General features: G+C 48.2%; 3 protein-coding genes and 1 long non-coding RNA gene across 5 annotated transcripts in view; 2 read left to right on the top strand and 2 right to left on the bottom strand.

Annotated features, from left to right (window-relative positions):
- Positions 1–661: 661 nt before the first annotated feature.
- Positions 662–14,150, top strand: afdnb (afadin, adherens junction formation factor b; the record flags this gene model as incomplete). The annotated part of the gene is made up of 21 exons (XM_079752236.1): positions 662–843; positions 1,342–1,534; positions 2,134–2,258; positions 2,706–2,818; positions 3,611–3,660; positions 3,902–3,985; positions 4,120–4,325; positions 4,867–5,012; positions 5,569–5,663; positions 6,175–6,446; positions 7,053–7,196; positions 8,006–8,204; positions 8,651–8,742; positions 9,349–9,438; positions 9,627–9,692; positions 9,835–9,908; positions 10,577–10,695; positions 11,263–11,421; positions 11,961–12,043; positions 12,549–12,686; positions 13,077–14,150. Coding segments are annotated over exons 1-21 (3,621 nt in total), but the record flags the coding sequence as incomplete, so codon positions are not given.
- Positions 14,151–14,152: 2 nt separating this feature from the next.
- LOC307086982 lies at positions 14,153–15,769 on the top strand. The gene is made up of 4 exons (XR_013812467.1): positions 14,153–14,219; positions 15,163–15,235; positions 15,341–15,392; positions 15,630–15,769. It is a non-coding gene; the product is annotated as an uncharacterized lncRNA (long non-coding RNA).
- Positions 15,770–16,603: 834 nt separating this feature from the next.
- Positions 16,604–18,476, bottom strand: dusp23b (dual specificity phosphatase 23b). 2 transcript variants are annotated; one of them, XM_079752340.1, is made up of 3 exons: positions 18,369–18,476; positions 17,859–18,134; positions 16,604–16,792 (listed from the first exon to the last, which is right to left on the bottom strand). In XM_079752340.1, exons 2-3 carry the CDS (start codon positions 18,126–18,128, stop codon positions 16,607–16,609), a joined length of 456 nt encoding a protein of 151 aa, XP_079608466.1. In that variant the 5' UTR covers positions 18,129–18,134; positions 18,369–18,476; the 3' UTR covers positions 16,604–16,606. The 2 variants fall into 2 exon arrangements, with proteins under 2 accessions (XP_079608466.1, XP_079608467.1); XM_079752341.1 differs by having other exon boundaries at positions 18,237–18,418.
- A 1,365-nt stretch (positions 18,477–19,841) lies between these two features.
- Positions 19,842–22,742, bottom strand: part of LOC307087226 (guanine nucleotide-binding protein G(I)/G(S)/G(O) subunit gamma-2) — a 14,575-nt gene continuing 11,674 nt past the window's right edge. The window contains exons 3-4 of the mRNA XM_079752724.1: positions 21,263–21,386; positions 19,842–20,961 (exon numbers count right to left, since the gene is read on the bottom strand). Of these exons, the coding sequence (XP_079608850.1) occupies positions 20,833–20,961; positions 21,263–21,349 (216 nt within the window). The 5' untranslated portion in view covers positions 21,350–21,386 and the 3' untranslated portion in view covers positions 19,842–20,832. The remainder of the gene's footprint in view (positions 20,962–21,262; positions 21,387–22,742) is intronic.

Here is a 22,742-nt window from a genome sequence, read left to right as displayed (position 1 = left end):
CCCCGTCCAGACAACAATGGCTTGTGGTCCTGCGACTGTTCTTCTTTGACCTTTTGAAATGAATGGATGGCTGCTGTAAATTAAAGCTTTTGTTCTATTGTGTATTTATTCAGCTAGCTCGGGCAACAAAAGATGGCCCACATCTCATTTGTGGAATGAATGGAAGACCTGGGTGATCATCACTGAAAGAATGATGTGCTCATCACAGTTTCCATCAGAAATATTTAAAAAATAAATAATCACTAAACTTGTTATAAAATTTGTAAATAAACACATCAGCGAGGGAGGATACAAGATGTGTCGTCATCAGTAAAGTGAATCAAGCCAACGCGTCACACGTTTTCTGATTGCTAATTAAAAACAGAATTACTTGACTTGAACGTTGAAGGTGCGATTTATATGTATTTATACACCGGAGTAAAACTGAAAGAATGAGCCTCAAATAGACCTTATGATTAACTCGGAGCTTCGGCTTTGACCGATGCGTTATGGGGACACTTTGGCCCACATAACGGGACTCCACTGACCCGGTGTTAAAGCAGGAAGGGGGGGTTGGGGGGAGGGGGGCGGGACATGAACTCATTAGACTGGAGGAACAGTCGACAGCTAATGACCGAGGTGTACGAGGCAGGGCGGGGTCCGAGTTGTCGGGATCCGAGGGACGACCAGAGGGATCCGTGTAACTTCTGCTTCACGGAGGATCTACGGAGGACACTGAAGACCTGAAGACCTGAAGCCGCTGACATGATGCTGGAGAAAGAGGAGCAGCAGCGGCTGGCGGAAGTTATCCGTCAGTGGAACAACAACAGACTGGACCTGTTCGAGATCAGCCAGCCTGACGAGGTGAGGCTCAGGAAACGTTTACTTGTGGATACCATATCAGTGTTGTTCTGGAGAGCTGTTGGACATTAAGAAGTTTGCTTCAGAGTGAAAAGTGACTTCACTTTCTTATTATCAACTTTATATTTTTTTTTATTGTTTAAATAATTAACTTTTTAAAGGGGAAAGTACCTGCAATGTAGGCCTACGTGTTGGATGAATAACATGAGTTTTAATCCTGACTTGTCCAGCACTGCTTTATTGAATAACAAGGCTTTAATATTTCTGGGACACTAAATAATGGGACTTCACACATAACGGAACGAGGAGCGGGTGGGCTGGTAACCCGAAGGTTGCTAGTTCGATACCCGGCTCCGAGGGGAGTTTCGAGGTGTCCCTGAGCAAGGCACCTAACGCCCCCGACGAGCTGGCTGTCGCCTTGCATGGTTATTACCCCCACAGATAGCACTCAAGTTATGTCTTCATGTGTTCATGTCGTCATGTCGGACCCCCCTCCACTAGAACCTCGAGTTCTGCGGCGTGGTGCGCTTCTACCTCGAAGACAGCGCCGCGGCCAGCGCCGCCACAACGTGCCTGCGCGTGAGCAGCCGCGCCACCGCGCGCGAAGTCATCGACACGCTCGCGGAGAAGTTCAGACCGGACATGAAGATGCTGAGCTCGTCCTTCTGCCTGAACGAGGTCCACGGCCCTGAAGGTGATTTCGTCCACACTTGACTTTATGTGTACGTTTTAGAGGCTGGTGACGTGGCCTCACCAGCCGCAACAAAAACATTTTGGGGGGTATTCTGGGCCCATGGTTTATTTCGGGGTCTTCTGGGGCCCTTGTTTATCCGGGGGAGTCTTGGCCCCTGGTTTATTTTTTTGGTCTTCTGGGCCCCTGGATTATTTAGGGGGCTTATGTGCACCTGGTTAATTGGGGGGGCTTCTTGGAGCCTGGGCCCCTTTTTTATTTGGGGGGGTCTTCTGGGCCCCTGGTTTATTTGGGGGGTCGGGCCCCTGGTTTATTGGGGAGGGGGGCGGGGGTCGGTGCCCTGGTTTATCAGGGGGCGGGTTTATCATGGGGGGGGGTTCGGGGCCCTTGTCAATGGGGTGGGGGCCCCTGGTTTATTTGGGGGGTCGGGCCCCTGGTTTATGGGGTGGGGGGTTGGGGCCCCTGGTTTATGGGGTGGGGGGTGGGGGCCCCTGGTTTATGGGGTGGGGGGTGGGGGCCCCTGGTTTATTTGGGGATCATTACATCACACAGACCCGGCCCCTGTGTTAACATTGAGTGCCTCTTCCCCCCTGCTGCCCCAGAACGCAGACTGGACCTGGAGGAGAAGCCCCTGCTGGTCCAGCTGAACTGGACGTCCGACAACAGAGAGGGCCGCTTCGTCCTCAGGAGGGACGGCCCCGGGCTGGAGGGGTCTGGGGACCACCAGGTATTACCTCGTCTTATCGTAAATCATGTCAAATGGTTCTGAGTCTAATCTGATCTGATCAAATATCATTTAATCAGAAAAAAACTGAATGTAATCTAACAGAATCAAACATAATATAATATAATATAATATATTATAATATGATGCACATTTCCCAATCTTTTCTAAGATATGATACCTTCTAGTCTAATCTAGTCTGGTCCATTCATGTGCAAATGGAATAAATTACTTTTAAATTTATTCTATTTTATCAGTCCCTCTGGAGTTATTATAGGACACAAGACATTGGGTCCAATTTAGTGTTTTTGTGTGTTTGTAAGTGTGTGTGTGTATAATGTGCATGTGACTTTAATGTGTGTGTGTGTGTGTGTGTGTCTGTGTGTGTGTGTGTGTGTGTGTGTGTGTGTGTGTGTGTGTGTGCGCGCTCGCGCGTTGGTGTCTCCGTAGACAAACACTATCGAAAAGAAGGAAAAAGGAGGAGTGATCGAAACCTTTAAGAGAACTTTGTCGAAGAAGGAGAAGAAGAAGAAGAAAAACAAAAAAGAAGCGATTGAGAACGGGTAAGATTCACCGTTTAATCAGCAGCGGACTGTGACCCACCAATCAGAGGTTGTGCGTGCAATAGCATGGTTCCACCTGTAGGGGGGGGAACTCTCGCTCATGCGAACAAGTGCCGCCGGGGTTATCTTCTCTCCGTTTGAGCTGAAGCCAAGCCCAGATAAAACATGATTCCTTTACGGGTCATTTCACTCAGTATGGAACCGTCCTGAGCAGACTACTGGGCCTCAGGTTTCCTATTGAAGTCATTAGGTCAACGCTCGGTCTAGGTGTGAGTTCACGTCAGCAGCGGGCTGCTGGGTGAGGGTTCTCACGATGTGAAGGGTTGTTGGTTCCTGTTTTTTTCTGCTTGCTTCAAGTAAAGCTCGTTTTCTTCCTGTTTTCCATTGTGTGGCTCTTTCCCGTTTTGCTCTCATCTCCCTGCCTATTGTTCTGAGTTTGGGTCTGCAGGCCACTTTTGTTACATTCCAGTTGCTTGTTAGGGATGTTAGTCAAGTTATAAATTAAGTAGTTATACAAACATCAAATCACAGGGAAAATTATGGATGCATTCTAAGGATGAATTCATAGCATTCAAAGATATCGAGGTGTAAGTCAGAAGAGGTTTGAAGTGTACCACGTGTTATCTTCTTCTTCTTCTTCTCCTTCTTCTTCTTCTTCTTCTTCTTCTTCTTCTTCTGCTTCTTCTAAAGCATCAGTTTAAGTGGTGGGCTGAGAGTGATTCCATGATATGTCAGTTGACCGTCTGAACCGTCCATAACCTTTTGTTCGTTCCCATGGCAACACCCACACAGGTCAACTGAAGACAACCGGCGCCCCTCCCAGCAGAGCCAGTCAGACCCTGGTCAGTGTGGACGGTTTTCAATGAACCACAACGACTCCATTAAAGTGAATTTATCTGATTAATGATTGCTGATTTTATTCAATTGATGATCTCATGTGTCTGGAGCCCCAGTCCCACATGTTCGTTTTACCCAAGGACGTTATCTTTTAAGTTTGTACATTGTTAAAATGTAAATACAGTTAAAGTAGGCATACACATTGCTTACTAAATGCTGTCCTGCTGTGTTTCTCTCTGTTTTCAGCTGTGGGACTCGGAGTAGGTCAACAACTGAACCAAGTGAAGGATCATCCTCGACTACCAGTGGAAATCCAGTTTTCCCCCGGATGTGAGTATGCTCCAGTTTGCATTGTTCCTTACAATTTACCGGCCAAAATAAATACTTCATCCTCACAGACGGCTGAATATCCTTTTTTTAAATGCGCCATTTTCGCCCCCTGTGGGTGGTCTTTGGAATTGCAGGCGAGGAAGCCTTTATTTCTGCCGTCATCAACTACACCAACAGTTCGACGGTGTACTTCAAGCTGTCGCCCGCGTATGCGCTCTACGCCACGGCCCGCTCGGCCCTGCGGCCCACCGACACAGAGGGCCCAGGCCCCAGAGAGAAGCCCAACACAGTCACTGCCATCACAAACAAAATGGTGGTCATGACGGAGAAGGTCATCCAGGCAAGTCTATGAACATGAGCTGACATTCCAAAGATCTGCTTCAGCATGCTAATGTGGTCCATCTTGTATAGCTTTTAAAACACAGGTAAGTCAGGGCTTTAGAGCACTTTCAGAGTGAATTGAGACACAAGGGGGACTTACTCAAAGGTGCCTGCAGGTAAACTGGGGTCATGGGGGGGCACCGAGTCCCTTTGACCCTAGCCACCACACTCACTTGCAACCAGTAGTAAACCAGGTGTGTGTGTGTGTGTGTGTGTGTTATACTGTTTATATGGAGGACACTGTCTGTGTGTGTTTGTGTGTGTGTGTGTGTGTGTGTGTGTGTTTTATACTGTGTATATCGAGGGCACTGTGTGTGTGTGTTTGTGTGTGTGTGTGTGTGTTTGTACACTGTCTGTTTTATAACAGACAGTGTCCTCACACTGTGTCTGTGTGTTTTGTGCATTTCATACATACTCAGTGTCTTTCTTCATTAGTATGTGTGTGGTCGGTTTTTGTGTGTGTGTGTGTGTGGTGTTTTTTTGTGCGTGTGCGTGTGTAGAAGCAGCATACCATGGCCGGGGCCCTCTCCTTCTGGTTGGCCAACACCTCAGAGCTGCTGAACTTCCTGCATCAGGACGGGGCCGTGGGGCCCCTCACCGTGCAGACGCAGCAGCAGCTGTCTCACCTCGTCCACACAGCGTACAAGTGAGGGACGGACCGACGGACTCACGCGCCGGCAGGGCAGACTGGCCCACTGATGAGGATTAGATGTGTGATCTGATTTACATTTATATTTAGGGAATCAAGCAGACGCTTTTATCCAAAGCGACTTAGAATAAGTACATTTGTCAGAGGAAAGAGAAACAACGATATATCGCTGTCGGTGCAGTAAGGATGTTCATAGAACCAAGTGCCAAGCACTAACAATCACTGGGTTAACCCGTTCTCCGTATACAAGAAAGATAGCTAGGACGTATACATACAACAAGTGCACACATTAAGTGCCAGGACGTAAACATACAATAAGTGCCTGGGAGGGTTGTGGGAGGGAAGGTGGTAGGCTATGCAGAATCTCAATCTCAAAACTCAATCTTAAATCAGAGCGGAATACATTTCACAATCTAAGTCGGTCTTACTGATGCTGTACTCGCCTACTTGTTCTTTCCATTCTTTAAGGACAAGATTTAACATTGGTTGAAAAAAAACAATGACCCTATATTATAACATTAGTCCTTTTTTATGTGTGCTTTTATTGTGAAAGGTATCTAATCCAGTGTCTACAGTGTGAACTTCGGAAACACCTGCCAACGTTCTTCTTGGATCCGGACCAGCATGGCCCACTGCCAGCAGGCATTGGTAATCTTTCCCGATAAACCTTCCTAACCCTTCCTAACCCTTCCTAACCCTTCCTGACCCTTCATAAACCTTCCTAACCCTTCCTAACCCTTCCTGACCCTTCCTAAACCTTCCTAAACCTTATTCAAAATACCTCTGGATAGCTGAAGTAATGCAGAATATCTATGTTGTTATTTCTTAAACCCTTATGTGTTTACTTTTACACAATACAGTTTGATAATATTCAGCAACTATTTTATCTTGTTAAAAGTCTTTTGTTGCATTTTCTCGTCAGTTCTGGTCTTATTGCCTCTGGTCTGGTCTTTTCTGGACTGGTTGAGTCTGGTCTGATCTGGTCTGGTCTAATCTTTGGTATCTTCTCTAGTCTGATCTGGTCTGGTCTGGTCTGGTTTGATCTGGTCTGCTCTCGTCTGCTCTCTGGTATTTTCCCTGGTCTGCTGTGGTTTGTTTTGGTCTGCTTTGCTGTGGTTCGCTCTGGTTTGATCTGGTCTGTAATCTGCCCCCCCCCCAGAGATGGTCCTGAACACCCTGATGAACACCATGGCTCTGCTGAGGCGCTGCCAGGTCAACCCCGCCCTCACCATCCAGCTCTTCTCCCAGCTCTTCCACTACACCAGTGCCTGGCTCTTCAACCAGCTGATGGGCCCCCAGGCCGGGCCCCTGGGGCTGCGCTCCCACTACTGGGGCGCGGCCCTCCGTCAGAGGCTCAGCGCCGTCGAGGGCTGGGCGGAGCGGCAGGGCCTGGAGCTGGCGGCGGACTGCCACCTGGGCCACATCGTGCAGGTCAGGACCTCTTCCTCTTCCTGGTCCTCTTCCTCTTCCTGGTCAGGACCTCCTCCTCTTCCTCTTCCTCTTCCTGGTCAGGTCCTCTTCCTCTTTCTTGTCAGGACCTCTTCCTGGACCGCTTTGTCTCCCTGGTCCTCTTTCTGGTCAGGACCTCTTCCTCTTTCTGGTCATGTCTTCTTCTTTCTCCTCCTGGTCCTCTTCCTGGTCAGATCCTCCTCCTGGTCCTCTTCCTGGTCCTCTTCCTCTTCCTGGTCAGATCCTCCTCCTGGTCCTCTTCCTGGTCCTCTTCCTCTTCCTGGTCCTCTTCCTCTTCCTGGTCGGGTCCTCCTCCTGGTCCTCTTCCTCTTCCTGGTCCTCTTCCTCTTCCTGGTCAGATCCTCCTCCTGGTCCTCCTCCTGGTCCTCTTCCTCTTTCTGGTCAGATCCTCCTCCTGGTCCTCCTCCTGGTCCTCTTCCTCTTCCTGGTCGGGTCCTCTTCCTGGCCCTCTTCCTGATCCTCTTCCTGGAAGGTCCTCTTCATTTTCCTGGTCCTCTGAATAATCCCAATGGATCTTAATGGATTGAATGGATTTAAAGTGTGTGTAATCGGTTGGTGGGTTTCTAGGCAACCATGCTGCTCACCATGAACAAGTACTCGGTCCAGGACACGGAGGCGGTCCAGAGGACCTGCTTCAAGCTCAACTCCCTGCAGCTGCACACCCTGCTGACCGGCTACCTGTATGCCCCCAGAGAGCCCCGTATCCCCCCGGTAAACACCTGCACACCTGTACATCTTTACCTGTACATCTACACACCTGTACACTCTGCCTGTACACCTGTACATCTGTACACATCTATCTGTACACCTGTACCTACACACCTGTACACCTGTACACCTTTACCTGTACATCTACACACCTGTACACCTCTACACCTGTACACATCTATCTGTACACCTGTACCTACACACCTGTACACCTGTACACCTTTACCTGTACATCTACACACCTGTACACCTCTACCTGTACACCTGTACACATCTATCTGTACACCTGTACACATCTATCTGTACACCTGTACCTACACACCTGTAGCTATACACCTCTACCTGTACAACTTGCACACCTGTACCTGTACAACTGAACCTGCACACCTGCAGAAAGCTTCTTCCATCTCCTTCTTCAGAGTTTGGTCCTCACCATCTCCTGCGTGGAGTTTAACAAGCTGGTGTCGTCATGGTTTCTATAATGTAGACCAGATAGTAAAGTGGAGCATATCGAATGAAAGGGTTAAAGAAAAATGGATGGAAAGAAATAATACTGAGCATGGCATGCCAGAGGAAATGAGGGCATCCCAATACGTCAGTACACGTATCATCATAAATATTTTTTGCTTTTACAAAATCTTAAAACATACTGTGCCTTTTGTTTCAGCTTTCTTCTTAACCAGTTAATCGTTTTCCTTGTTCAGCACAGTCTTCCGTAGTGCGTAGTGAAACCCCTTAATCAAATAACGTTTGATTGATGGCTTTCAATAACACAATGTAAGCAACAAAAACAATCTACTCTGTTACTCCAGGCTTTGATTGACAACATCGTCATGGCAGCGAAGCGCTCGGCGGACCCCCTGGTGGCCAGCGAGGGGCGGAGCCTGGAGAGGGAGGAGCGTCTGGAGCTCCGCCTCCCCTTCCTGCTCCCTGACGGAGGCTACTCGTGTGACACGGTGGGCGGGATTCCGCCTGGCTTTACTGAGTTCTTGGAGCCAATTTGCCGCAAAGGTAAAGGGAATCCTGGTAATCCCAGTAATCCCAGTAGCGTTCACACTGCTGGGACACCCAAGATGTATTTGGAGTGTGAGTCATGTGATGCAAATCCAGTTGGATTTGTTTTTTCTCCATTTTAATATAGTTCTTTGTAAACCGATGTTAGAGAAATGCCGATGGACATTTGCTCCAACGCCATTGTAGACCAAGTATTTGCGGTCATATGGTTAGACAGTGTATTTAAATTGACCTACGGACTCTTTGAGAGTAACTGTGATTACGTTTGACAAAATGACTTCAGAATTGCGTTGACTCAAGCAAAACAACTTTTTGTAATTTTGTGGTTTACTCCTGTAAAGCATTCATGTCCGATGTTGGAATGTCTGCACCTCCTCCGAGTCAGTACCTTGGTGGGTCATCGTATGGTGCGGGGGGGTTTCTGATCTCTGCTGCTCCCCCAGGTCTCTGTAAGCTGACACCCAGAGACAACTGTCATGGCAGTTGGAGAGTATTCTTCAATGAACCCAACTGCCCAACCACCAGCCTTTTCCCGGTAAACTAAAGCCTTACGAACACACATGAACTCCGGATAATGTCCAGAGACTCAGAATCAGGCTCGTTCTCACATACTGGTTGAAGGGGTTGGATTTGGAAGGAGTCAAATAATAGAGACAACATCGGCGCTCACTGTGAATTCTTCTTCCCTTTCCTTTTTGCGTTTACCGCCCCCTATGGGACCGGAGTATGTACCACAGGATCTAGTCACTCGAGTCTGGACAATGGCCTGCTCACACAGGGGGTCCGACAATCATAACACACACTTTGTACCGGGAACCTGGCAGGCCAAAAAAGAGTTTGGGGTTGCAGTTCAAGTGAAAAAGGCGCATAAGAATCACTCTAGCCACACTACAGGCTATGACAATCTTTTACACACTGTATACTCCATATAAAGCCCAAAGCAGATGAACTTCACCTCAACGACACAAAGAAGAACTAGCTTCATGTTGTTTTAACGGAGTGAGGCACATTTGTGTTCAGCACTCGACGCAAACTTCAATAGGATTCAAGGGGCTCCTGGACTGTGACTGAAGTGTATTCAGTGCTCGGATCCAGTCTGGTGGGCTGACCTCCAGTAACGCCTCTTCCCGTTGCGTCATAGACGGGGGCTCGGAGAGAACCAGAGTTGGTGGTCATCACCCTGAGGAAACCCCTGAACAGCGGGATGGGCGTGAGCATCGTGGCCGCCAAGGTAAATCCTCACCGCCCCAAACCTCCCCCCCACACATTGGACTGAGTAATCAATAGAACACCCTGCGATATGTATAACTAGAGATTAAATGACAGCCTTGTACTGTATTATTTACTCCAATTATTATTTTAATCATTCACTACAAGGCATATTCTATATTTTTTTCTGTTTTATTCCCACGGCAACAGGGTTCGGGCCAGGCTCAAATCGGCATTTATATCAAATCCATCGTCCAGGGAGGCCCCGCTGAAGTGGTGAGCGTTTGAACCCTCCTCCCAGATTGGCCCCACGTTAAGTTTGACCACAGTGCACTATACAGGGCGGGTGACCGACGGAGGGTCAGACATCTTGTGTGACCTCTGTGTACCCCTGACCCTTAACCTGTGGCCCCTGCAGGACGGGGCGCTGTCTGTCGGAGACCAGTTGGTCAGCGTGGACGGCCGGAGTCTGGTGGGTCTGAACCAAGAGAGGTAGGATGAGATTTAATGGATGGCTTCACCTCCTCAGAGGATGGTTAGTTTGGTCTGTGAAGGACTGGATAAATCCACAAAAATCTTACAAATTAGGATGGAGAAAGTTGCCAACAACGATGATTATTTGTGATCGATAATTTGGGATCATGAAATTATGACTTTTTTTCTTAAATATTACTATGAGTTCTCTAAGCTAACCGCCATTGTGTGTGGATGTGAGTTGTATAAGCAAACTGAAGTGAACTAGAATGGATGCAAGCTATTTGATGCTAACCTCCATGCTGTGTGGAGGAGAGCTATGTGATGTTAACCTCCATGCTGTGTGGATGTGAGCTATGTGATGCTAACCCCCATGCTGTGTGGATATTAGCTATGTGATGCTAACCTCCATGCTGTGTGGATGTGAGCTATGTGATGCTAACCTTCATGCTGTGTGGAGGAAAGCTATGTGATGCTAACCTCCATGCTGTGTGGATGTGAGCTATGTGATGCTAACCTCCATGCTGTGTGGATGTGAGCTATGTGATGCTAACCTCCATGCTGTGTGGATTTGAGCTATGTGATGCTAACCCCCATGCTGTGTGGATGTGAGCTATGTGATGCTAACCTCCATGCTGTGTGGATGTGAGCTATGTGATGCTAACCTCCATGCTGTGTGTACGCAGGGCAGCCATGATAATGGTGCAGACGGGGCCCGTGGTGACGCTCCACGTGGCTAAACACGCTGCTAGCTGCCACGGTCTGGAGGCCCTAATCAACCAGCCTGGTTCCGCCCCCAACACAGGTATCACACATCACTTGGAGGTCAACACCATGGGCAGCGGTGGTTAGCGAGTATCAATGTGACGCACATACCACAAGGGTTGCTAGATTATGGAAAAAATCATAATCAAGATTATTTTGCTCAATATTGATATTACGATTATTTTTTGAGTTTGAAAACGTGATGCATTTATTCAGCATTCCTCGCCAAAAAAACACTTGCAACTGAGCACTTTGGAATTTTCTCAGTAACACTGTCGAAAATTATGTACAATTATGCATCCAGCTGGAACCAGCAAAATAAATAAATAATAATAACGATTCAACTTGATTAGCTTGAGGATCGTTTGACCCAGAAATTGAAATCACGATCAAAATTATATAAATTGCACAGCCCTACATACCACACATTTCTTCATTAGAGGCAGACAACAGATAGTGTGTCAACAATGTGTGTGTGTGTGTGTGTGTGTGTGTGTGTGTGTGTGTGTGTTTAAAACCAGGGAGACCAGATTAGACGTCTTGTGTCAGTGTTGGTTTTGTGGATCCTTTTCTAATCCTTAAAATAATGAATTGTTGCGTTACCAAGGTGAACGGGTCCTGGGCACGCCCGGCGGCCCTGCCTGGGTCGGGTGCAGCGTCCGGGGCCCCCGACCGGAGCAGCAGGCCCCCGGGGGGAGCAGGAGCCAACGTCAGCAAAACCTCCAGAGGAACCGGCTCCTCTACCGCTCCAACCCCAACATGAGCCGTAGGTGGACCTCTTTACACACGCCCGCCAACCGGGTGATAATCAGGACTATGGTCTCATTTCAACACGTGTGAACACGCGTATACCTTCAGACAATCAAGAGTTTGGCATGAGTTTCATCAACTGTTACCGTACCCAGTTAGGGTTGACCTACTTTTTATGTTTTACTTCCTCCCTCCCTCCCTCCCTTCCTTCCTCCCTCCCCTCCCTCCCTCCCTTCCTCCCTCCCCTCCCTCCCTCCCTTCCTTCCCTCCCTCCCCTCCCTCCCTCCCTCCCTCCCTTCTTTCCTCCCTCCTCCCCTCCCTCCCTCCTCTCTCCCTTCCTTCCCTCCCTCCCCTCCCTACCTCCCTCCCTCCCTCCCTCCCTTCTTTCCTCCCCCCCTCCCCTCCCTCCCCTCCCTCCCTCCCTCCTCCCCTCCCTCCCTCCCTCCCCTCCCCTCCGTTCCTCCCTCCCCTCCCTACCTCCCTCCCTCCCCTCCCCTCCCTCCCCTTCCTCCCTCCCCTCCCCTCCGCCCTCCCTCCCTCCTTCCCTCCCATCAGACTGTGTGCCTGAGGAGGTGGAGGTACCAGAGGAGCCCTTAGATGGAGGACCCACCATCTCCACCCTCAATCTCTGCACTGAGGTGAGGGGGAGGTGGTGTCTGGGTGGAGCCCTGGACAGGCTGCTATGCTATAATACTTTATCATTTATATTCTCTACTCATTCTGCATGCGACCCTTGCCTTGTCCCAATCCTGTGGTAAACTGTGATAATGAAACTAATTGATAATGATACTATTATGATCACAAAAGTGTTTAATTTATTTGGATGAAACCTGTTTATCCAAAACATTCTTCCCTACCACAAGGTGAAAATGCAACTGGTTACGCTGTGTAAATAACTGATGGAAATATTGTCCTGTTCTGGTGGTCAGTCAAGCTTTTGTCCTCAATAGACAGCGTTGTAGTAACACTGTAGTTGTGTTACGTTGTACTCTGACCTACGTTGTAGTAGCGCTGTAGTAACGTTGTAGTTATGTTACGTTGTACTTTATGACTACGCTGTAGTAACGTTGTAGTTGTGTTAGGTTGTACTCTGACCTACGTTGTAGTAGCGCTGTAGTAACGTTGTGCTGCTCTCTGGACCAGACGTTCCACAGGGAGTACCAGACCCTGCCGTCCTCCAGACATCTGGACCAAAGGGCAGCTGACCAATCACAGCAGCTGCTCAGGATCTCTCTGGGTCCGTCGGCCAGGAAGCAGAACCCAAACATGAGGACCTTCATGGTACGTCGGTGATCACTAATCAAAGTTTAAATTCATTCATTACTCATTATTATCGAGGTGATATGATGTGTGGTATCATGTCTCCTTTTATTTGATAAATCATTTACAGTGGTGACCTCAAGGCTTTTTATGTAAGTTAAAAATGTGTAGTCCCTTCGGTCGCTGAATGAGGTGACAGAGGGAGGATGAGCCGATGTCCCGCTGATCAGATCCCTCCTATTTTCCGTTTTGGGATGGTTATCTACTGGGTGTCACTGGTGATGCTGCTGGAGAAGTACCGCTTATCACCAGGGGGGGGGCGCCAAAGGGAATGAAACAGATATAGCTGAGATCGCACCTTTTTAGATAAAAATAAAGTATATAAATAACGTCATACGTCTTCTCCCTCAGCGCCAAGCTCTGTCCCAGGAGAACCTCTGTCTGGACCCGCAGCCAGCGGAACCGTCCCACAACCCCAACACCTCGCTCCCTCTTTGGCCCAGTGCCTCCACACACAGCCTCCTCCCAAAGCCCCCGAACCCCACCCAGAACCAGAACCCCACCCAGAACCAGCCCCAGAACCCCACCCAGTACCACACCCAGCCCCAGAACCCCACCCAGAACCCCTACCATCCCCAGAACCTCAACCAGCCTGAGAAACCCACCCAGCCTCAGAATCCTACACAGAGCCCCTCCAGACTCCAGAACCCCACCCAAAACCCCACCCAGCCCAATGACCCCACCCAGAACCCCTCAAGACCCCAGAACCCCACCCAAAGCCCCTCCAGGCTCCAGAACCCCAACCAGAATCCCAACCATCCCCAGAACCCCTCCAGACACCAGTACTCCACCCAAAACCCCACCCAGCCCCAGAACCCCACCCAGGCCCAGAACCCAGAACCCCAGGACGTAAAGAGCAGCGCTGGCGTGTGGAGAACCCCTCCCTCCCGGACCTCCGCCCAGCCCACCCGCATCGACATCCCCGTAACGAGGCCCGACGCCCCGCCCAGACTGCTCCTCTCCACCTTCCAGCACCACCCCGCCCTGGGCCCCGTCCGGTCGGCCCAGGGCGGCCACCGCCCCGTCACCACCAGCCCCCCCACCGCCGCCTCACCCCCGCCAAGGCAGAGCGCCGCCCCCAGCCAACCACAGCGCACCGCCTCCAGTCCTCAGAGGACCGCCCCGCCCCCCCGGCACGTCTCCTTCCAGGACCCGCCCCCCAGGGCGGAGAAGCCCGCCCCGGCGGGGGAGGGCCTCTGCCCGGACCCCTGGCGCGGGGAGGCGCGGGAGCGGCTGCAGGAGCAGCCGGAGGAGGAGCAGCGGCGGCGGCGGCGGAGGGAGCTGGAGGCGCTGGAGGAGGAGGTGAGGGAGCTGGGGGCCAGGGCGGGCCGCTCCCCTGGGGACGGCGAGAGGCTGCGCCGGCTCACCCTGGAGCTGCAGTTCCAGAGGAGGCTGCAGGAGCTGCAGCAGAACGGGGGGGAGGAGGAGGAGGAGGAGGAGGAGGAGGAGGAGGAGTTCAGGGTGAACCCCCAGCGTACCGAGAACAGACTTGGGGTGAATAGGTCTTAGATTGTTATTTTTTATTTTTTTGGAGTTCCCATTCTGGTGAAATATTTGTTATCTTAGTACGGGGGGTGTGTGGGGGGGGGGGGGGTGGTCATAGGCAAGGCGGCTTGACTCCCAACCGAAAGGTTTTGGGTTCAAAGCCCGATGTCTAAAGGTCTCACATGTAGACCCCCTGAACAGAGTGCTCCGAGCAGGTAGGGGACCCGCTCACGATAACATCTACACATTAGCTCTGGATAAGTGCGTGATCTAAATGACAAATGACTCAACAGTATGAGACCAGCCATGGAGTGGCAGTTTACAGTATATGTATAGTACAAAGTATATATCTATCTTTATCGATTCATATATATATATATATATATATATATATATATATATATATATATATATATATTTGGTAACACTTTATAATAAGGTGCCATAATAAATAGCAAACTAGCTATTACCTAACCCTTTGTTAATATTTGTTAATGTTACTAAAATATCTATTTGGCACAAGTTAATAGTTTTTTTCACTGACCACACTGAGTGTCGCTGGTTAGGGTTAGGGTTAGGGCCGTGTGTTAGGGTTAGCGTTAGGGCTGTGTGTTAGGGTTAGCGTTAGGGCTGTGTGTTAGGGTTAGGGTTAGGGTTGTGTGTTAGGGTTGGGTTATGCAAACAACTAACATTTAATTAATGATAAACTATTAACTTGTGCCAAATAGATATTTTAGTTACAATTAACAAATATTAACAAAGAGTTAGGTAATGACTAGTTTGCTATTTATTATGGCACCTTATTATAAAGTGTTACCATATATTTATATATATATATGTACATCTAGCTATATATCTATCTTATCTATCTAATGATAGCGATAGAGATATCTATTTATATGTATATAGATATAGAGATGTGTGTCCAGTTTATAATAGTTTCATCCCACAGGACAAAAGCCACGTCAAGGAGCATCAAACTACCAACCCGGCCGACCCGGAAGGACGGAGGAGGATGGCTGCAGGTCAGAGGGCATACACAACCCTCACTGTTCTCAATGGGAGACAAACTATATTTGAGACGTCACTCCAGGTTCAATCTTACATTTTTTTATTTATGGCGTTGACAGATCAAAAATCGATTGGATACGGCCGTGCTTCTCATGAGGTGGTCCCAAAAAAGTGAGTTGAGGTGTGCGTGTGCGTGTGTGTGTGTACAATATTGCAGTGCATTCTAGAATAGTCCTGAAGCACCAAAACAATCTTGAGGAATTACATTTCTACACAGATCCAAACATTTTACCATGATCTCTGAGAAACAGTCAACATGACACTCTGGGGCTTTTAGAACGCTGCAGACTTTGCATTGATCTTTATATTTGATATATACATTCAATATATCAATCTTTATTCCTCCAGAAGCCAGGAAGACTCGCTCCAGAGTATGGCGGCTCCGGAGAAACTTCCCTTTAAGGAACGCCAGCGTCTCTTCTCTCTGGGGTCAGCCTCGTAAACAACACCAACAGAAAGGCATCAACGTTCTTCAATGGTCCATCAACCCATTATGAAAACATAGTGCACACAACAGAGAATTATATATTATGTTTATTGGCTGTTTTATAGCTTTCGAAATGCTAATGTTTGCTTGATTGTCTCATTTTATTATTAGTTTAATAATTTTTTCTTGGCTGCTTCCAATCGAATTTAAGACAATGTAATTGTAAACGTAATTTTTATTCTGTTTTATAGACTTAATGATTGAAAAGCAAAACGCTAGATGAACAAGCAAGCTACTGCCCTTTACGATGGCATGACATACAATGTATGTAGAACATACAGTAGAAAACAGAGGTAGAATTTATTCCATTTATTCTTGTACCGTTCTTACGTTTGTTTTAAAGATCTCGCAAAGAAAAATCAAACCATCTTATCGTCAGTGCATAAACAATCCCTCTGAGACGCCTCAAGCCGTAGACCTCTTCGTCCTGTACACCTGTGCACCTGCATACACGACTACCCCTCCAACGAGGAGAGCCAAGGCACGTTGAGTCATACTGCACCCTTCACCATCGTAGAGGTTCAAAGGACAATCGTCCGTGATTCGAAGGAGAAATGTATTAAAAAGTATGATTTGGTGAAAGAATAAAAACACGCCGGTGCCTTGAACTCAGTCCCTAAAACCGGAACCGCGCCGATCACCGACGGCGATCAACACAAACCAGCGTTTTAGCCCCGAGTTCAAAGTGTTCAGCGATGAGGGCGGGTTCCAGAGGAGTGGTGCATGAGGCCCTCACCATGCCTGCCTCACAGCGCTTCGGTTCCCCCGCCCCCCCCGGTTTAGAGGACCGTCCTAGGGGCACTGAACCAGCCCCTGGCGGTCCCGTTTCCCTCCGGGTTCACTTGGTGCGCTGGTAGAACTGCACCACGGCTCGCTCCTGCTCCGCCGTCTCGATGGACCCCGGCCGCAGCCGACGTATCTCCTGGATGGCGTCGGCCCCGGACATGCTCCTGGTCTTCACCAGGTAGCAGGCCAGCATGGTGCCCGTGCGCCCGTGGCCGTGCATGCAGTGCACCGCCACGCCCTGATGCGGGCAGAGAAGGAAACACGCGCTTACTTAGAACACGCTGCAAACCGGGGCTCTGACCGGGCCGGGTCTCATGGAGGGTCATGGCTGGGGGAGCTGGCCTCCTGTGGGGACGGGAAGGGATGGGGGTTCTGCTGGGTGATCTGTTGTTCCCGTTCCCTCTGTTTATACTCTGTATTGTTGTCTTCTTCTCTGTACTGTCTCTCTGTTCTGTCTCTGTCTCTCTCTATTCTGTCTCTCTGTTCTGTCTCTGTCTCTCTCTATTCTGTCACTCTGTTCTCTCTCTCTCTCTCTCTCTCTCTCTCTCTCTCTCTCTCTCTCTCTCTCTCTCTCTCTCTCTCGCCGACTCCCTTTCTTAAATCAACAGTACTTTGTTTTATTGTGTTTTATTGTGTTCCGGCTCATATGGTGTTCATTGGGTTGTGGCCCTGAAATTATGTGAGCTCTAATCCCGCCACGCCTAGGACACTCATGTTTGCGCTGGGCGGTGTTAGACCGACACTAGTTATAAAAGAAGGCACAGACCCGGAACCATTGAGCAAGACGAGACAACCTCATATGCGAATCTTCCGGAAGCAAGGTAGCAGGAAGTAGGGTGGCAAACTATAGTTTTTTAATAATGCATGCAGACTTTGAACTGGATGAACCTCCCCAGGTGAATGTGGATGAGGGAGATTAGAGATTGTGCACTTGTACTGTGTATATTGATATGTGTAAATGTTGTGTACATAGATTTGTGTGCGTTGTGCAAACATGCTCAGGGTGATCCGAGTAGGCCTTCGTCTATATATAGATGTGCTCTATGCTCTTTACATCGCACTTCCTTTGCCTTCCGAGACTCTCTTCCCCCCCCCCAACACACACACATACACATACAATCTGGAACGCAGTCATTAAATGGAGATGGGTTCAAATATACATAATAATAAACTGCAAAGTAAGTAAGCAAGCACAATCTACGACCCCAGGGCTTCTGGTCGAGAGGTTTTGTAACTCAGACTAACAGTTTGGTGTTTTATAAAGTATAGAACAAAAAGTCCCAGACGAAAATAGCATAAATTACCTCCCCTTTGGAGTTGGCCTTCTCCACGATGGAGAGGAACGCATCGGTCTGGGCCGGCGTCGGAGGGGTGAAGTCCGTGATCTTGATGTGGTGGAGTTGCAACTGCGGGCAGGTGTCGTGGTTGGGGGGCTTCCTCTCACAGAGGCACACAATATGATGAATGCCGTTGTCCAGGAGGTACTGGTACTCCGCCGTCATCCTTGGCAAGGCCATCCCGGCTAACTTCCCCGGGTCCACCCAGGAGAAATTGGACGGTGCATTGGCTGACATTTCGACCTGATGCGTCGCAGATATACTTGGTTAGTGGGTTAGTTATCGTTGCAGAGAAACGCAGTTCTAATATGAATTCCGGTGATTAAAAAGACAACGAAGGCCTACATGTGCATATTGTTGGTCAGAAAACAATTCACTGATTACAATACAATTAAGAGCGTTTATAAGTAGATTATGTCATCGCTGGCTCATGGTTCCTGCAGTCGACCGAGAGACATCCCCTGAGGCGGAACTCACGAATTCCCGCAGAGTGAAAGGTTCCTTGGGACTGAAGCGAGCCAACTATAGCCGGGTGAAAGGTTCCTCTGGACTGAACCGCGCAAACTACAGCCGGTTGAAAGGTTCCTCCGGAATGAACTGAGCCAACTATAGCCTGGGTATATATATCGAGCCTACGACGGTATTGTCTGGTAGATAACGTAGTGCGGACCTCGCCCGTCCTGTCAAAGTCCAGGCGGGGTGTAGAAGCCCCGCCTGGACTTTAAATTCAAAGTTTAAGTTGAAAGTCATAAATTTAAGTTGAAAGTCATATAATAGAAATATAAAGTTATAATAATAATGCAATTATCATGAGTCTTTTGGCATGTCAGGATGGCCGAGCGGTCTAAGGCGCTGCGTTCAGGTCGCAGTCTCCTCTGGAGGCGTGGGTTCGAATCCCACTTCTGACAATATCTTTTTACAGTGATTAGACTGCAAACAATCCACTACTCCCTTAGCTGTCCCAACCGGGTCATTTAATGTTTGAGTCTCTATGTTTTATTGAAATAGTTTCGCCAACATCGGCGTGCTCTGGGAAAAAAGGATATTGCTATTTTTTATATTCAGTGTTTGGGTTCGATTTGATATAAAATATAAATAACTGGTTATTTATAAATTAATGACGACAATTACCTTTGTCGTCATTAATATATTATTAATCGAGTCACGACTGCTTATAGCTTGGGGTTATGTGTAGTTGCTCAAATTCATCGCTAGGGGGTGCTGTGTTCCATAAATGTTCAAGGCATATTGTGTTTTTTTTGTAAGGTCAAGAATTTCTGGGAAATAATTAAATAAACAAACCAATTAATAAAAAAAAAAATACCCTGGAGCTAGACTCAAATACAAAAGCCCCTCTCCAAATGTCCTTAAATAACAGCAGCATATAGGTTAGCCCAGGGCCTATTCAGCCCAGCTGGTGAAAAACCGACTGACGCTCTGCTATTTTAGCAACCCCAACTCGCCATGTCTGAGCGATCATATTCCCATCGCGCCACTACTCGTCTCCACCAATCATCATGCTTGTCCATGTAAACAGACTTTATGACGAGAACTGTTTAAATGTTTTCCACCAAACACGTCACATCCAATATCTACTCTTATGAGTCAGCAATCTTTTTGCGACCCCAAATGCATACCGGTTGACCTGCAGTCTGAGTAGCTTGTCCTATTGACATGGCTGAGCATATTAACCAGATAACCAGAATCCACCCACCCAGAGAATCAGTCCCCGAACATCAGCGAGGCCATCGGTTTGAATCTGAGACATGTCTGTGTCACACATGAGTGTTATTTTAATATTCAGATCAATGCTGCCCTCTCCATACAAACTCCACATCAAAAGTAATATGTTTATATATATATATATATATATATATATATATATATATATATATATATATATATATATATATATATATATATATATATATATATTTCTTGACCATGCACTATAGATAAAGATAAACCCACACACATTCAGAATTTCACATCACAGCACAGTTTACTTGCTAGTCATTTTTGTCTTGTTTTATACAAACAGTAGAAAGTTTTGCCTGGGAAGAAGACAAACTATATCACATTGGCCAGATAGGAGATTACCCCAGACTGGCCTGTCAGAAAGGAGTTTGCAAAGAGTATCACAGAGTTCAACGTTTCAAACTTTCAAACCATTAAAAAAAAAAAACATATTCACGAATCGCTTGGTTTAGTAAAAAAAAACATACAACTAAAAAGAAGAAGATGAGGAGGAGGAAGAAGAAGAAGAAATTGAACGGAGCTGTTTTCTGTTATCACAGACGGTTATAGAAAGCTATCCAGGGTACAGGTCTAAAAACCACTTCCAATATGTAACGTAAAAAAAAGCATTCCAATAAGTGGCGTCTCGCTGTAGAGGCCTTACTGTGTCCTAGAGCTACCAGCCCACCAACACTATCACACAACATGTTGGGGGCTCCAAGAGCACCACAAAAATAATAGTTTATATCTTTACGTTATTCTTCTTATTTATTTTTTTACTTAAGATTTGCGTCTTTTCTTTTTTTTTCTGTACAATTCCCAACCAGACGGCTGGCCGCTTCACCTGTCTGACGTATCAGAGTCATCATCATCGTCGTCCTCCTCTTCCACATCATCCATCCCCCCCCTTGTGTTGTCTAAAGGAAACACAGACCCCTTTAACATGCGGCACACCCCTTTAAAAGCCCTCACTACCCCTTTAAAAGCTACACGTTATACACTCTGGCGTATTGAAAATTGCACTTTGCTTGGTGCCGTTTCGACAAAAGAGGGGTGGGGGGGCGGGGCTGGTGGTCGCCTCGCCACCGCGCTAGAATAAATCTACGTAATCTTAGAACGATCTCCCGTTCAAAACACACATCAGGCGGACTGCAGAGCAGGCCAATGCCGGTCTTTTTCGGTTTCAATTATTATTATTTTTCTTTTACAGAATGGCGCAGAAAAACTTCTTCTCCCTGAAGGGGTTCTCCGACGCGGGCACCGGCGACAGCAGGGGGTCCTCTTTGGCGTGCGCTTCGCAGTAGGACAGCAGGTCCGCCGCCGCTTTCGACACCTGCGGGCGGTAAGACGGGGCAGGAAGACGTAGAAATGAGAAAAACATCAGAGCCTTTTTTTTTTTTTTCTCTATTGACCTATTTCATATATGCATTGATTTGTTTTGTTTGGTGGTTTTCGCAAAAAGTGATAAAGTGCTTCCTTGATTGAAAACATTGATTTGAATCATTTTGAGCAGCGAACACACTCGGAACCTTTAAGGGACAACACACTCTTTGAGCAATAGAATATTTTCACGCTCTTCTCCGTGAACCAGACCCGAGTCCACACTTTGTGGTCGTCTGGGCAGAGGAGCTCACCTTTATCCTGTCGATGTTGGCCTCCATCTTCAGCTGCTCCACCAGTTTCCTGGCCTGCGCGATGCTAGCGGTGTTGTTGCTGGCCATCGTCCTGGTAGCCTTGGGTTGGTCGGTGTAGGGCTGTCTGAGATGGGGCAGAGGAAAGAGGAGGACCACACATTCAGAACACAGAACACGTATCGGGATGGAGATGAAGAGGCACGCGCACACACTCACTCACACACACACACACACACACACACACACACACACACACACACACACACACTTGTAAACACAATCTAAATGGGTACCTAATGTACCTAAATGGGGACATTGAGCGAAGAGAGGAGGGATGTACACATGGAGGGCAGGCCTGCACTGACAAACACAGGCCAGACAATCCATATTGTTTCTGGTATCAGTTGCTAGGCTGGTTGCCAGGCAGCCTTAGTGGGGACGGTGGGGGGGGGGGGGGGGGGGGGTGTATGTCCGTCTCTAGCACTAATGGGTGCCTGTCGTCTTTAATGTTAATGTGTGTGGGCAAGCTAATCCTAATGAAGGCGTGGTCCTGCTAATGCTAATACTAATGCAGCGTGCTCGTGTAGTGCTGGGGGTCTGGAGGCCAGCAGGGCCGCAGTGCACCAACGCCTGCGGCTTCAGTCCCACGTCTTAGGGTGAGCCTTTGGCCTTTAGCCCTTAAGCAGAGTCAAGGACAAAATGACGATAAATCAATTAAAGCTAAACACACACACGCACGCACACATACACGCACACACGCACATAAATGCAGAGGAACACAAACACACACGCACGCACACATACACGCACACACACATATACCTGCACAGGAACACGCACACACACACACACACACACACACGCATGCACACCGTTTTTTCCGAGTAGCAGCCAGGGTGAAAGAGTTTTCATGGATGCGTATTGAATGACGATAATTCATGGGGATGATGTTACATTGAAAGGTCATGAAATAGCTAAGGACTTTGGTTTGGTTTACGTGATCATATTACCCTACTATAGTTTTACACTATGTTAAATCGGGCGTACAGTCAGCCATTGTAGTAGCTGCCAAACGCAGGTTGAGGACATTAACATACAAAAATGTATGTACATCTTCCCGTGCAGTTATTAAACGTTTCTGGATGTCGCTTGAATATAAAAATGTCTTGCCCTTTAAGGAACGCACACGCACACAACACTGTGTGTTGTATCTTTAATGAGGCAGTCCACGGGGGGGCTATGGGAGCATCGTTCTGAGTGATCACCGGAGGGGTGTGTGATCTCAGCCAGACGCTGCAGCATCAATACTGGCCCAGTGGGGGCCCCCACCTGTCCGCCCAGCGGCCCCAGAAGGGAGGCACGGCGGGGCCCCGCTGACGACCTTCCTATACCTCTGACCTGCTTTGAGTCTCGGGTTCTGGGGAACTTGTGTGTGCAGCTTTGGAGCGGCAGTGAATCAGAAGCGTTTCCGGCTCCAGGA

This window comes from Pollachius pollachius, assembly GCF_949987615.1.
Source record: "Pollachius pollachius genome assembly, chromosome: 15".
Taxonomy (NCBI): Eukaryota; Metazoa; Chordata; class Actinopteri; order Gadiformes; family Gadidae; genus Pollachius; species Pollachius pollachius.
Note: the sequence above shows the minus strand (reverse complement) of the source record. Positions and strands in the feature narration are given on the sequence as shown.